This window comes from Lotus japonicus, chromosome 1 (assembly GCF_012489685.1).
Source record: "Lotus japonicus ecotype B-129 chromosome 1, LjGifu_v1.2".
Lineage (NCBI taxonomy): Eukaryota > Viridiplantae > Streptophyta > Magnoliopsida > Fabales > Fabaceae > Lotus > Lotus japonicus.
Window position 1 is genome coordinate 67450647 of NC_080041.1, and position 16296 is coordinate 67466942.

At 37.1% G+C, this 16296-nt stretch overlaps 2 protein-coding genes across 2 annotated transcripts; one reads left to right on the forward strand and one right to left on the reverse strand.

Moving 5' to 3' along the window:
• The first annotated feature begins 4641 nt into the window (after positions 1-4641).
• LOC130741167 (uncharacterized) lies at positions 4642-8063 on the forward strand. Its single transcript, XM_057593983.1, has 10 exons — positions 4642-4941; positions 5039-5104; positions 5927-6007; positions 6118-6171; positions 6253-6321; positions 7174-7236; positions 7360-7442; positions 7533-7598; positions 7681-7751; positions 7866-8063. Exons 1-9 carry the CDS (start codon positions 4723-4725, stop codon positions 7721-7723), a joined length of 744 nt encoding a protein of 247 aa, XP_057449966.1. The 5' UTR covers positions 4642-4722; the 3' UTR covers positions 7724-7751; positions 7866-8063.
• Positions 8064-11007: 2944 nt separating this feature from the next.
• On the reverse strand, positions 11008-14962 carry LOC130741156 (LRR receptor-like serine/threonine-protein kinase RGI1). The gene is made up of 2 exons (XM_057593973.1): positions 11872-14962; positions 11008-11571 (listed from the first exon to the last, which is right to left on the reverse strand). The coding sequence occupies exons 1-2, from the start codon at positions 14672-14674 to the stop codon at positions 11117-11119; spliced, it is 3258 nt and encodes a 1085-aa protein (XP_057449956.1). The 5' UTR covers positions 14675-14962; the 3' UTR covers positions 11008-11116.
• Positions 14963-16296: the final 1334 nt, after the last annotated feature.

Consider the following 16296-nt stretch of genomic DNA (forward strand, 5'->3'; position numbering starts at 1 on the left):
CCTTGGGTGATTGGTTGGCTCTACATGGCAATTGGAGTTGTTTGCGGGAATAATGAACTTATTCCCCTCCCCCTGAAACGGTCACTACTTGTCGCGGATGGAAGCATATGCAAACCACTATTGAGGACTTCCTAGAAGATAAAGGTGATAGCCAAATGTGACCCCATCACCAGAGAACATGACACCACTGAAGATCACCCACTCCCATCTAGAGGACCATGATATCTCATTGGGCGTTGGATGACTTCCGAGAGCACAACACTCGAAGATCATTCGATCCAAAGTAGAGGAATAGGAGAAGTATTTCACCGATAAACAGGGAGACGAGATACAAACCTCAACATCGAGTGCTCCTTGGAAGATAAACCCCAATGTTTGAGGCAAGCATTTAATTCATGTTCTTTAGCATTTAATTCATGAGTCTTGTCTTCTTTCTAGATTGTATGATAAGATAGAGCAATTTGGCTTGGCATCTAGAAGGTGTCTTTTACTTTGCATTTTGTCCAACGGATAAAATTTTGCATGTAATTTGTCTTTTAGTGATGAGTTCTAGATCAATATCATATGAACTTTGAGTGCTTCAAGAACGAATGATGAAGGACTTCTAACAAAAGGCATCTTCTGGAAGTGTTCAGAATGAGAGTAGCTTCAGCATGACGTGACTCATTGCTTGGTGAACTCTTCAACAGACAACAGGTGCTCTACTTCTTAGTTGTCAGCATCTTTTGAGTCTTGATAACTTCAACATTAGAGCTTAGTCTTCTGAATAAGATGAAGTCTTCTCAGCTTAACTTCTGCATGAGTTCTCTTTGAGAAGGCTCCTACAACACTTCAAAGTTATACTACACAAATTTATTCGCTTTGAGAAAGGAAAAATTTAACTTTGAGGACCATGTTCGCTTTGTGCAAGTATAAACTCTGAGGACCAAATCTTCGTCAAGCAAGTTTAACATCCAAGGACTAAGTTTCCGTCTAGAAAGTTAAGCTCTGAGAACCAAGTTCCTCATCAAACAATTTTGAAACAACACTTTGAGGATCAAAATCTCGTCGAGCGACCTATTGAGTTTTTAGATCTCGTTGAGTAGTTATGACTCTTGACCACCGAGATCTTGTCAGTTTATGACCACCAGCATATGAGATTATTGAGATCTTGTTGAGTTACGAAAGATGAACATGCACTACAAAAAAAAATGAAATCAGTGACGGACAAATTCTGTCACAGAGTGTTAAAATTTCCGTCACAAAGCATGTTAGTGACGAAATTTATGACAGAATATCAACCATAGCAGAAAGTCTCGTTGCTAATCGTTTGTGACAGAAATTTTAGTTCGTAACAAATTAGTTATGATAATATAAATTTAACAATATATTATGAATTTATCTATTATTTGATGCTTAGATTGTATCGTACAAGTTTATCCATTAATCACTTTAATACATTAAAATAATGGATTATTTTATACATCATATAGATGATAGATAAGGCCGAATATATTATGACATATAAGCTACTTGAAATTATTCAATCTACTGCTACAACCACCATCACCATCCTCCACAACTTCCCCCACCGCCGATGCTGTCATCGCTACCACCACCACTAACTCTACCACCATCATCACTACCACCCACTGCGACCACCACTCTTCATCACTACCATGGTTGTCAATCTCTAGAGATTACCTAATCTCGTGGAGGAGAGATTACCTCGTGCAAAAAAAATACTTTTAAAACTATAATAATGATTAAGTCACACTAATAGTACTAAAAATTATCCAAATTATCCAACAATGACAATTAAAACTATGCATAAAATTACCAAATATTCAAACCTAAGGTACATAAACAAGTTAACAAAACATCAATACAAGTTAGGATAACCTTAAAACAAGAACAAATAAGTCACTAGTCATCCAAATTTAAAATCCCACAACACCGTCGATTTTAGAACAACTAGAATCATCATCTCCATCATCACCATCAAGTTCTTCCTCAGATGAGATAGACTTTGACCCTCCAACATTAGGACCAAGAACCAAATTCTCAATGTTGTCTTGAACTAATTCAATGATATCCAAAATATCATCATGACCATCAATATCATTCTCCTCTACATCTACCTCTCTAGTTTATCATCAAAAGGAGGAGGAAGCCGCGTCGGAGGAGGAGAAAGTTGCGCTGGTGGTCGCGCGAGAGGATGAGTGAAGGCTACGCACGCAGAGATGAGAGAAGAAGTGGAAAGAATGACATAGTTAAGTGGAAAGAACGACAGAGATGAGTGAAAACCCTAAAATTTGTGGGTTAAATGACTGAAATAGCCATAGACAAAACATTTTTTGACATTTTTAACAAAACAAGCTGATCTCGTAATCTCGTGATAATCTCGCGATATTTACATGAGATTAAGAGATATCTCGAGATATCAGCCGAGATTTGAAAAAACAGTTATTACCCCACGCTAGTCTCGTTTTTTGGTACGTGATATCGTAATCTCGTAAGAGATTAAGAGATATCTCTAGAGATTGACAACAATGATCACCGCCACTACCATTGTCGACCTACAACACTGTCGTGGTTGCCATCACCACCGTCACTACTGCCGCCATCACCGTCACTGTCACTATCGCCACCACCATTTTACCGTCACCACGTACCCACTAGCACCACTGCCAATGCCACCACTACCATTACTGCCACAACCATCACTCTTCGATCGCCACCGTCGTTATCGACACCATCGTCTTTGCCACTACTACCACCATTTCTTCCACCACCACCACCCTCGTTGCCGCTGTCACTACTGCCATCTTTACCACCCACCATCATCATCATAACCACCACTCTCCACCACCACCACCATACGCGAAACATATGATTGTATCAATTTTAACAACATGATAATTTATACAGTATGACTAAATATTGTATAATATTACATTTTTATTAGATTTAATATTATGAGGCCTAATACTATAATGTTTTATACCATACAACATATTAATGAGGCCTTAGTTTTGTTTTGGAGTCGTTAAATGACCTTATACAAAATTTGAGTTAAATTACCCATAAACCAATGATATTTAAGATCAATAAATAAATATGAAATGACCTTATAGGGTGATGAATTATATCTTCACACCTCATACCTCAAATATGAGGTGTGGAGAGGTGGAGGTGGAGAAAAGTGTATATATCATAACTCTTATGGTGATATAACCCAAATTTTATTTATTTTAATATTTGGTATAGTGATTTTTAAATTAAAAAATGAAATTATGCAAATGAATGAGCTATTGACTCACGCTTAAAGGATTTAGCTCATCTTGTTTGCCATTTTTTTATATTGTCGCATGTCATCCATGACATATACACGTTCCAAGAACTTAGAAAGTACGTAACTTGCCGAAATGCTGATAATAACAGTTTCTGTATATGCTAATCATCGACAATAGAAAATACACGCAGTTACGTATATTATATGTCCGAGTGTGAACAAACCAGATTCTTTTGGAAGTTTATTTTACTGATTAATTTATTCAACACTTAACACTGTTCAATTTAGATGTTAATTAAATGAATTAACTACTCCAGGATCATGAACTTATTAAGTTGTAATAAGTTAATCATGAACTTATTATTACACCAGGATCATCTGATAGCGCATAATCAATATCCCTGTGCTAATCAATTAACATTTTATCAGAATCAATTTTTTTTGTTCCATGTTAATTATCTTCCCCATTTACACAATCTCAGTTGAAACATTAGTGCAATCACCATCTTTTGTTTCTCTCATCGCCTCTCTTTGATGAGACTTCATACTACATCTTCAAAATATGCTCTAGTTCTGCCAACACTATAGCTCTGACACATCTGACAAGACCTTGAACATAAGGGAAGGGATGAAAAAGGAAATGACTTCATCTCAAATTAAATTAAAAAGGTCTTTTGGATTTGTTTCCAATTTGTTAGTTTCTGTTTCTGAGCAAACATGCTATGTATTGCATTGCTTTATTCATAAGCATTGTACTATTGATTTTTTGTGCTTATATGAGATTCGTCTCCTGGACTGGGCGAGATCCCAATCCCCTAGGACTCGCCCAAAGACAAGGAAGATTGGATAAAGCGGGACTCGCCCATGGCGAAGGGGAAGACTTGCGTAGTTTAGGGTCACGACTAGTGTGATCGCCAATAACAATTCAGGTGTGTAAGGGAATTGTGCCAACTGCGTTAAAGCCCAATTAGTCCCATTAGTGAAAGAATTATGGCTGCGTGTAACCTCCCTATAAAATGGGACTTTCACATCATTGTAAATGTTTTTTTTTTTTTTTTGCATTTGATCTAAAGAGGATTAAGTTATTACCTCACCCTCTTTGCTAGGGTTGGGGTCTATATCTTTCTTGACTATTCATTCCAAAATATCTTTCCTAATGTAAGTGTCGTTTGACCGCCATGATGACATTAATGTAACGACTCTTTAAAAAAAAGTTGGAGCTCAATAATTGAAAGGTGAATATGTGCTTTGGAGTTTGGATCATAGTATTTGGGCTGCCAGTCCTGGGCCTTAAGTTCTTGTCACATAAACTGGGTCGTGGCCTACTAAGAGCAGTTGCGTTACGATGACCAGCACGACCCAAATGAGAAAAAAAATTGAGAAAACGAAGACAAACAAGCCTGATGAAGAAGATGATGATGGAGAATTGAGGTTGAGGTTGAAGTAACATGTCACTGACATTGAGAATGTGTTCTGTTGGTTCACCTTTTCTGCAGTTAGGTTCTACTTCTACTGCACAAGCATGCTCCATTTCCAAACTGGGTTTTCAATTTCATCCTCTGCGTTTTCAACTCAATAGAAACTCATCCCCTACAAGGTTTCTGATTCGGGCTGCAAGAACTGAGTCTAAAGGTGTTACCTTGGGCTTCAGAGCACCCCAATTTCAGGTTCTTACATTCCCCCTGTTATTTATTACATTCTTAGAAACTTGGAATAATTAGACCCCTTTAATTTTTATTTTTGGATTGGTTGAAATTGAATTAGCTTCCAGAGCCTCTTACTGGGAAGGTTTGGACATTGGAAGATTTTGAAGCACATCCAGCTCTTCTGGTTAGTACCATGAATGCTAACTTACTCTTCATTCGTTCTGCTTTTTATCATCTTTGTTTGTTAACTTCAGTGCTGTTCAAATTTATTATGCTATGTCTGCCTGGAACCCTGAATATATAATTTACAGGTTGTTTAGAGGGGGTTAGTGGGGGATTTCGGAGGGGAAGGGCAGAATTTTCATTTTAAATTATGACTTTGCCACATGATAAATAAATAATACTAAAAAAGAAACTTGACAAAATATGATTGGATGTTTGTTTAAAACTTTTCGAGTGCATGTAAATTAAATCCCTTTTCTAATTTAATAATTTCTTAGAATGAAAGATATCTACCAACAAGATGTAGCCCAACTGGTAGATAGTTGAACTCCTTAAGCATCTAGTTCAGGGTTTGACCTTGGGCGGGTGCGTATGGAGAAACATTTGAAAGATATATAATTATAGATTAGAATTAACTTATAAATTTCTAGTCCTGTAATTATTATCATAAACATTATATAATTCTCATTTTATAAATAATAAATTTGTCATCCCTTCCCTTCCTCTCCAAAATCCCTCCCAAACAACCTTTAGAGGAGTTGAATAAAATGTGTTTATAAAAATCAGAAATATTCTTTTCCTGCTCAGTTATGAGATTCTCATGTGCCAAAAATTCTCCAAAACCCATTTATGTGGCCAATTTTTATGAACTATAATGCATAAAGCATGAGTTTCTTGGAAGTTATAATTTAGACCTATCTCTAGGTGCTAAGGCAATGAAAATGCAATCTTTCTCTTTGCTCAGTTGTGACTTCTGACCCTCCCTCTTAATGTGTTCGTGCAGGTTATGTTTGTATGCAACCACTGTCCATTTGTTATACACCTGAAAAAAGACATTGTCAAGCTTACAAAATTCTATATGAAGGTATCCAAACTAATTACCTGAAAAGAAATTTATTTATTTCTTTTTTCAATAGAAGGTTGGCCTTGCACTAGTAAATACCATTATAAGATTGTTCATTCCTTTATCTACAGAAAGGACTTGCTGCCATTGCTATATCTTCAAATTCTGTAGCTACACACCCCCAGGTTCTTGTCATTTCATATCTTGGAAAAAAGCTATGTTGAAAGTATTGAATGATTCATCCAAATTGAACCTATGCCTCACAGGATGGGCCAGAATTCATGGCAGAAGATGCTAAGCTGTTTGATTACCCCTTCCCATACCTATATGACGAGGTATGCTTCAGTAAATCTTAACATGTTTTATTTATTCGCAGTTCACATGCGAATGTGTTTTCGAAGTCTTGTCTTTTCCAAATTGTGTCACATTTTGATGCAAACCAATATAACAGTAGTAAAATAGAGTAATGAAGGAAAGGAAATGTTTGATTGAGAATAACAGAAATAAAGAGTTACAGTAGTGTAATACTACTCCAGAGCCTAGCTCCTATAGAGAAAGCACAATTTCTCTATTCATTCTTACAATGATCATAATCTCAGGTACCTCTCTCTAGCTAACAGAATTCCCCTGATTCCGGTAACTAACTTCCCTAGCTTTCTTTCTCACACTGCCAGCTCACCCTCCTTCTAGGTGCTTCTATTCTTTCCCCTCCTTGCATACACGCGCCACACCTTGGGCCTTTGATCAGCTATTCCAGCCCACTCTTGACTTGGGGGCCTATCAATACCACCCTCTTGAAGCACAACCTTGTCCTCAAGGTTGAAGGCGGGAAATTGGTTCAAAAGTGTTTGCTCATCTTCCCACGTTGCTTCCTCTGCAGGTTTCCCCTGCCACTGGATTAGAAATTGCTTCACTGTCTCGTCGTGCTGCAATATAGCTCGGGTGGCTAGCACCAATGCAGGTTCCACTGACTCCCCGAACTCGCCATCCATTCCCTGTGGCAACTCTTGTTCCACTGAATAGTTCCCAACCGCTTTCTTGAGTAATGAAACGTGAAAAACTGGGTGAATACGCGAAAACTGGAAACTCTTTTCTGACTGCTGAAGCTCAGTTGGAATTGCTGGTGTTATCTTCGTCTGTAATTTTGTATAACCCTTATAAATTTGATGGAATGCTTCCTGTTGCAGTCACAGGATGTTGCCCGAGATTTTGGAGCCGTTTGTACGCCAGAATTTTACCTTTTCAAAAAGGTAATTACAACCAGCACTGTTCCCTGTATTGCACATTGATCAGTGTGACTTTGTTTTGGGGTTAAATTAAATCCTCAAAGTCAATGTGTATCATATTTCATCCAATTGATCAAATAATAACAGGATGGTCGAAGACCATTTGAGCTGGTTTATCATGGTCAGTTTGATGATTCACGGCCAAGTAATAAAACACCAGTCACTGGAAGGTTGGTTTATTATGATTGAGTTAGCATTGAACAATTATCTGAACATTTTTAATCTCTTGGCAGTTGTAACCATTTGATTTTAATTTATAGAGACTTGAGCATGGCAATAGATTGTGTTCTGAGTTGCCAGCCGGTACCATCAGAGCAGAAACCGAGGTAAATTGCTTTAGAGTCTTTCAAGTTTTGGTCTCTGTCATGATGATGTGCTTAAAGTTAATGTGGTTCTGTTTGTATGAAGTGTTGGATGCAGCATAAAGTGGCACCCAGAGAATAAGTTTTGATCTGTAAATTGTGATTATCTATGTCAAGGTACTAATCAGCGGGTTCGAGTTTTTCTTTGGGTTTTTCTATGTTATATTTAATGTCCCTAACCATATCAGAATCTTATCTTACAACTGTTTTTTTTCTTTTCTTTCCATCCAGCATCTGTTTACAGGGTATGTCATGTCATTTAAGTTGAGCAATACGAGATTGAATTCAGTCAGATGAGGTTCCAGTCTCCCTATTCCTTGTTTCTTATGTTGTAATTATTAAGGAAACCTGTCTAGCAACCCTTCTGGAATACAAACTTATATATGCTGATTTTTGGTAAAATAGTTATAATGATTTCTAATATGTAGATATCTGATTTTTTACACATACTTTAAGATCAAATTATAGTGTTTTAATTTTATGCTCTGAGGTACATATAAAACTATATATACAAGGCCAAATTACATTGACATCCTATGGTTAGTGGTGTCAAGATCCGGATCTTAGGATCCCGTGTTCTTGCGATCTTTTTGTTGCTTTATGATTTGGATCCCACATAGGAAGAGTAGGATCCGTCTAAAGATCCCGATTTGATCCTAGGACCAGGGTTTTGGAAATGAGCCTCTGGGTTTCAACCCCAAAAGAGAGACTTGCTCGAGCTGCTGGATGTTTGCGGCTGCTTCTCATCTTCTCCCCCTCGACCTCCGCGCACAGCCTCCGCAGTCGACCTTTCTGTATCAAGTTTTTCCTTTCTGACATTTAAAATACTCAATAGTAGAGCTTTAACTGTACTTTAAAATTTACTAGGTTGACACAAGACATAGAGCATATTTGGATTAGATTAAGCTCAATAATTACAGAACCTACAATTTATAGTTTTCCCCATAAGTGATTATGAGATTTCTTACTGCAGAACTAAAAATGTTAATAATTTTAGAAAATTGTAACTGTTATATAGATGAATAAATAAGAATGAAGGATTATTTATGGAGTTCCGAGCTTGCCAAAGACATATTTAGTGCAGAGTCCAATTATTGAACAAACTTTATACACGAGTAGCCTTACAGTTTTAAAGTGGCTAAGTAAATGGGCTAACTTTAAAGTCCTATCAAGTGCATGTTTGGTTACGTAAGCTAATGACATGGTGGACTGAAGTAACATTGTTTAACTTTTGTGGTTGTCCACTGTGATTTTGGTTTCACGGTAGTTTTCCACGTATCCAAACATGCACTTATCTGTTCGTTTTGGAATAATTTACTTAAATTATCATCTTCAGCAAATCCTTGTTCCAGTTTTTTACCTCTGCCACATTTACGGGAAAAACATTCGTTGCTTCTAATACAAATTTGTACAATCATTACCTGAGTCCAAAAAGTTTAGTCTTTTCAACTGAGTTAGTAGTCTTTAAATAAATGATGCTTCTCAAAGAATAAGTCTTGTCTTCTATTTTCATTGCTCTACTTTCTTAGGGTATTATCCTTATTTAAAAAGAGTAGAAGCTATGCGAATGTTATCACTTGTCACGCATTAATTTGTGCGCGCATGATGGAAAAGTAAACGTGAAAAGCTTCATTGTGCACGTATGATTGTTTGCACACGCATGTGTTTTTTCAAGGTGAATTATTGTGTCTAAAAAACACACTAGTTCCTTGGTTTTGTCCCAAACTCTTGTGTGGATTCATATTCATCTGTTTCCCTCTGACTCTCATTGTTGTTTCCTCCATACAAAATTGGTTGTGTACTTCCTTCTACGAATTCCCTCTTCATTCTACTGTTGCTGATGTATGCTGTTAGAAGTTTCACATTGGCTAGAGAGAGAGCATATATAACCTTTATAAGGGTAGTGCAAACCTCAACTATTGAGCTAGCTTTTGTGATTGAGTATAGATCTTCCAAATTCTAATATGGTATCACAGCCTTTCCTAAATTCACTTCAATCACAACTTTGTAGCCATTTGATCAAGATGGGCCTGTTCAGATTCAAAAATAGATTTGAGATGTATAATTAGTCTCTAAATTTAAGCATCCGATCTTTTATCAAACAGTTCTGGAGCAATGATTGCGATAAATTTAGGAAAATTCACCGTAGCAAGTCCAAATTCTTGTTTTACCTCATTTTTCATTTATGTATAATTCAACTTCCATTAATATCCATTAATTTTGTACTGAGTGTGAAATAGTTCGTTTGTTTCCAACAGTGGATGGTGAGTTTGTGTTGTGTGAACTTTGCAGAAGGATAGAATTTTATTATTCAAAGGGATAAATATAGCTATCATGTACCTATTCTAGTATTCTACATCAACTGAATATTACGTACATTATCTTCTATTATGGGTCCTTATAAATGTTTCTTGTATGGGAAACTATTGATTACTTAACATTGATGGTTGCTTGCTTTTCTAACCAGGGTAGATAAGATCTATCAAACTATCTGTGGGCCTAGGATGGTCTCCTATCACATGAATGAAAGCAAGATATCTTTTCAGTAACATGGAGTACTACCTTTACATAAATAATTGTTGGGGACATTAGTGTAGGATGGTGTGGCCCAAGTGCTTCTCTTCTCTCTATAATTTTCCTCTCTAGAGGCTTATGCCAGGAGAGAAGACACTGTCATCTCTAGCTTTTCTATGTCCCATCTCTCCAGCCTCTTGAAAGCTATGTCTGTTTTTGAGGTCCCTTCTATAAGAAGTTATTATTGCCAAGGTTAATTGAACCTATGGCTAAGAAACTATACCTCTATTCATGTGTTTACTTGTTCAGATCATAGATGTCGGTCGTTAGAAATATAATATAAAATTATTGATCTAGTGGCTTCATAATATGGTATCAGGGCTTCTATTCATTTGTTTACTTCTTGAGACCATAGAAAATAATACATTGACACCCTAATTCCACCCCACACCGAGAGAGATATCAATAGAAGAGAGAGACAAAGAGAAAGTCAGTAGAAATAAGATTGAAATGAAAGTGAGTGTGAATGTATCAATACTGTCTCACTAGAGATGTTGGCAAAGGCAGGTTCTTAGATGGTTGTGAAAGGAACTACATCTTAATGTATCTGGCACAGTCCAAATTGCAGTTTGATATTGGTATATTGCAAGAACTTTATTCTATGCTCAAATAGAAAAAAGAAAAAGAGAGACAAATAGAATGTGGAGATTGTAGATATTTCAAGTTTTTATATTTCTTTTACCTGAATTTGGAAAACAACGAGAGGTAGTTTTTATTGAATGCAATTCTAAGACATGATCAACTTAAGATAAGGAAGAGAGTTTGTTTGGGTTGTTTTGAATGAACTGAAGTGTTTAACTACAGAAAGAACACTATTGGATTGTGGAATTGAATAAATACTAACAATCTATACAAATAATATGTTATGTGAAAAATATTTTTAGCAAATCTAGTATTCAATTTGATCTCTATGAAGAAGAAGATGAAGATTCTATTAAATGTTCACATGATCTGGAGAAACTAGAACAGTGTACTGCTGCTTTTGGGTTGGTAACCATGCCTTTTTGCAGAAAATTTGGCTTCTCAAAATCGTCATTTTCATGCCTGATTTCCTTGAGCATTGCGGTTACATCTTTCATGGCGGGTCGTTCTTCCGGGGATGGATTCACACAGAGGAGAGCCACCCCTAGAACCTGAAGCATCTCTGGGGTTCTTGTTCCACACTGCAAAACTAGTTCCTGGTCTAGGATAGATGAAAACTCTCTTTTCTTCTCTCTGATTTCACTGGTAACCCATGTTACAATGTGTGCACCTTCTGGAATCCTGTGATCAGTTGGCTCCATCCCTGTTAAGACCTCAAGGAGCACAACACCGTAACTGTAGACATCGCTCTTCTCTGTGATTCTTAAACTGTATCCATATTCTGCAGTTTCACAGAATGTTGTGATTAGGGAAAATGACCAAAAATCGACATAAAATACGAAACAAGGAAGAACAAAAGGTGAAGTGGCATGCATATGTCACTTGATTTCAAATATACTTTCTGGAAACCACAATAGAAAGAACAACCTGATTTAGAAGTTGAAAAAGAATGACTTAAAAGTGAAAATGTCTTGAAGTAAAAAAGACACTGATTTTCAGAAGCTCTTTTGACAAAACAATAATGTAGGACATTGTCAAAATGCATTGGTAGTTTAAGAATCTGAGAAGCTTTTTCACTCACCAGGAGCTATGTATCCACAAGAACCTGCAACCACATGAGATGCTGCTGAACACTCTGAGGAGCTCATGAGTTTCGCGAGGCCAAAATCTGCAAGAAAAGCTTCAAATTGTGGACCTACTAAGATGTTGTTAGCCTTAATGTCGCGATGAACAATGGGAGGGATACAATCATGATGAAGGTATTCTAAACCTTGAGCTGTTCCCAAAATGATCTTGTACCTTGCATCCCAGTCCAAGAACAATCTATTTTCATGGAGCAATCCAAACAAACTCCCATTGCATATATAATCAAACAAGAGCAATCTAGTTCTTCCATTGTTGCAGCATCCTAAAAGTCTCACTATGTTTTTATGCCTTATTGATCCAAGAGTCTGAACTTCTGCAGTGAACAGATCTCTCTCTGGTTGCTCTTCATTCTTGATTGGCCATAGCTTCTTCACTGCAATAACCTGTTTCATTGGAGTCTCTACACGATAAACCATTCCTGAGCCACCTTTTCCCACAATGTTTGAATCTGACAACTTGGAGACAATGTCATTGATGGAGAAGTTGAGTTTCTGGAATGGAGTGAATGCCCATTCCATGTCTCCACCTTCATCAAAGTTCCCCCCAAAATTAGTCTCTTGAATTCGGAGAGCGAAAATCACTCCGAAGGTGATAAAAATAGAAGTTAAAATCACCCCAAGGAAAGTGTAGATGATAATATTTTTTATGGACTTCACGCCTTGGCGATTTCCAGTTGCATGACACTTTGTAATGCAAAGCTCAGGGTTACCAGCATATGCCGCGGCAGGTAGTTCCCGGAAAAACTTCGAATCAGGAAGAGAACCAGAAAAGTTGTTGTATGAGACATTCAGAGACACAAGATTGTCAAGACCACCCAAAATTCTAAGGGTTCCTGTGAGCTTATTGTGAGAGAGATCCAACGTAGAAAGTTTTGAGAGATTTGAGAAGCTTTCTGGAATGGGGCCAGTAAGAGAATTCAAGCTCAAGTTCAAGAGGATATCTAATCCTTGCAACTGACCAATTTCATCAGGAATTGAACCAGTGATCCTGTTGTTACTTATATCCAGCAACTGCAAATCCTTACAAAGGCCTAGTGACTGAGGGATCAAACCACTGATAAAGTTTCCACTTAGAATCAACTTGTTCAATGATGCAAGCTTGCCCAAATTCGTAGGAATGCTACCATTTATTCTGTTTTCAGAAAGATCCAACACATTAAGACCAACTAGAAACTTCAATGAGGAAGGGATGGTTCCTTGTAGTGCATTGCTGTGCAAGTCAAGCATTTCTAGATGAGCACAGTTACCTATCTCTGAGGGAACATTTCCACTGAGGAGATTATCTGACAACTCAAGAAAGGTCAAACTGCTTAAAAGGCCAATTTGTGGTGGAATTTGACCGGTGAAGTTGTTTGATCCAAGTCTTAACCTGATCAAGCTAGTGCAGCTTCCAATATCTGGTGGAATTTTCCCTGAAAACCTGTTTGATATCAGCAACAACTGAGTTAAATTCTTCAGATGAAAGAGAGAGCTTGGAATTGGACCTGTGAGGAAATTGTGTGAAAGATCAACAGCTTCAAGTTTCTCACAGTTGGATAGTTCTGTTGGCATGCTTCCATTGAGCTGATTATTCCAGGCATAGAAGAGGGTAAGATCCTTTAATTTCCCCAGAACAGGTGGAATCTCACCAGAAAATTTGTTGTTATCCAATTCAAGTTGCTTCAGCCTGGAAAAATTGCCAACATATGAAGGTATTTCTCCATAAATGTTATTATCAGACAACAGCAACTCCTCCAATGAAAGTAGATTACTGAGAGTGACAGGTAACAAACCACCCAGAGAATTCAAAGAGAAATCTATAACCTTCAGATTTGTGCAGTTTCCCAGACTTTCAGGAATGGTTCCAGTTAAATTGTTCTGCCACAGCAACACCCTCTTGAGGCTTTGCATGGAACCTAATTCATAAGGAATATTTCCAGAAATCTGGTTTTCATACAGAAACAAATCTTCCAAGCTTGAGCAGTTTTGAATCTCTGATGGGATTTTACCACTGAGGTGTGCTGTGTAGACAGAAAGTGTCTTGAGATTTGTAAGTTCTCCTATGCTTGGTGGAATCTCCCCTGAAACCCCTGTAACTGCAAGTCCAAGAAAAACTAGAGCCTTGCAATCTGATATCTGCATTGGAATTTCCCCATGAATACCTGGATTTCCACCTGCTCTTAAGGTTTCAAGAGCCTTCAACTGGCCTATTTCTCCAGGTATCATCCCAGAGAGCTGGTTGTCGAAAAGTTCTAGCTGCTGAAGCTTTGAACAGTTTCCAATAGTGGTTGGAATCCCACCTTGCAAGGAATTTGAATTCAAAGATAGAAACTTCAGGTTAGAAAGCTTTCCTATTTCTTCTGGAATGGTTCCTGATAAAGTGTTGAAGCTGAGATCAAGGGTAACCAGAGAGGACAAGTTTCCCACTGAACTTGGAATCTCACCAGTGAGATTTCCATTTGAGATAACAAGTATGGTGAGATTACCAAAAGAAAGAAGCTGTGTAGGGAAGCCGCTACGAAGATCAATTGATGTTATTATGATCTCTTCAACAAAACCTTCTGCTGAACATTTCACATAGTCCCATCTGCAAGGATTTTTGTGTGTTGGATTCCATGAAGAGAAGGTGGAGGAAGAGTTTGTGGTGGAATTGAAGGTTGAAAGCCATGAAAGTAGAGAGAGACCTTCTTGGTTCAGAGCTGGAAACAATGAGATATTAAGAAAGAAGATAAAGAGAGTAAATGCTACATTGCTTGACATGATGAGGTCGGTGTTCTGCTACTGTTCTATTTCATCCAAACATAGCAGCAGTGCTGGTCTCTCTTGAGTTACTCTGTATGCTCTCTGTATCATGATAGTTGGATATTGAAAAATTCCCATATCTTCATTTAATGTTACTGAATGAAGATGTTGACGGTTCCTTTATCCTTCATCATCAAACTATGTTTCACTATTTCTCTTTTATATCAGATAATTTGGAAGAGTTAAGCAAACGGATGGGTAAGTGCATATAAGCCTGATTATGGGAGAAGCTACTCCTATACAATGTTTGGAACAGCGTTGTCTAAAATTGATTTTGATAGAATTTATATTGGTAAAATTGATTATGATAAACATAAGTTGAAACTGATTTTGTTAATGTTTGGATACTGTCACGAGAAAAGTGGATTTTGTAGGGTAATGTAAAATTCAGTTGTAAAATCTCAGAGTTGATTATATTCAATGCAAAAGCTACTCTTTCTAGCCTCAGAAGAAATTGATTTTGAGTTGAAACCAATTCTCCAACATGATCTCAAGCATTTATGTTGTCATCCAGAATTGATTTTACCATAGTAGAAATTATTCTAAGGTTTTTCATCGGAGAACCAAACACACACCTAGTACATGTTTGGATACGAGATGAAAAACCACAATGAAGCCTAAATAACGGCAGACAGCCACAAAAGCTCAAGGAATTAGTTGCTTCTGTCCACGGTAAGATTCTGGAAGTGATTCTAGAAGATTTGAACATGAATCCATCTACGGTCAATCCTACCTTGCAGTAATTTAAATAATTACAAATGAACTGGCAGGTGTTGAAATAAAAGTACATCATAAAAGCAAGTTCTGTCCTGAATTATTCACAGGATTCAGCAGAATGTTATGGAGCTGCATACAACAGAATATCCGCCACGAAAATGACTACATTTGGCGTTTTTAGTGTCCACTGGGTCCCGTGCATGTGCTGATATTTGGATACAGGTACTTATTTGGGCAATACAAAAGGCACAAAATACTATAATTTGACAGGACATTCTAATGGAGGATAAGTCGGAGGATAAGCTATGATACCTAACTAAGTATGACTAGCAAGCCTGCAAGAAGGTGATGGTATGAAGTTTTATCTATTTCTGTCCACAGTGATTTCGCCTCACAGTGATTTATTTTTCACTATGTATTTAAACATGCACAAAGAAGAAAATGAAATCCATAAATCTGCATGCCAAAATGATTCAAAATATAGAGGCATAATTGTTTATTCTGATTGTAATGTATAATTATATGCCCTGACTTGTTAATTTTTATTGAGAGAATCTTCAATCTGTGTATAAACATTAGATTCCCCTGTTTTAAATTAGCTAATTTAAGTTGTCTTTGCATTTTTCCTCAATCTGAATATTTTTTTTATTGATGCAAGAAAAGAATAAAATCTACTTGATTAAAGCTGCTTATGTGCATGTGAAGATCATGACAATTGACAGCAGTTCTGTTTTGATTTTCTTCGTTCCTTTTAGGTGCAAATGACAGGGGTTGCTGCGAATTTCTCAAGCTACCATAATGGTCGTTCATCTAATTTGGCATAAAAATCCAACTATCCAAGTATTGACAAGGACAAAGCAGCA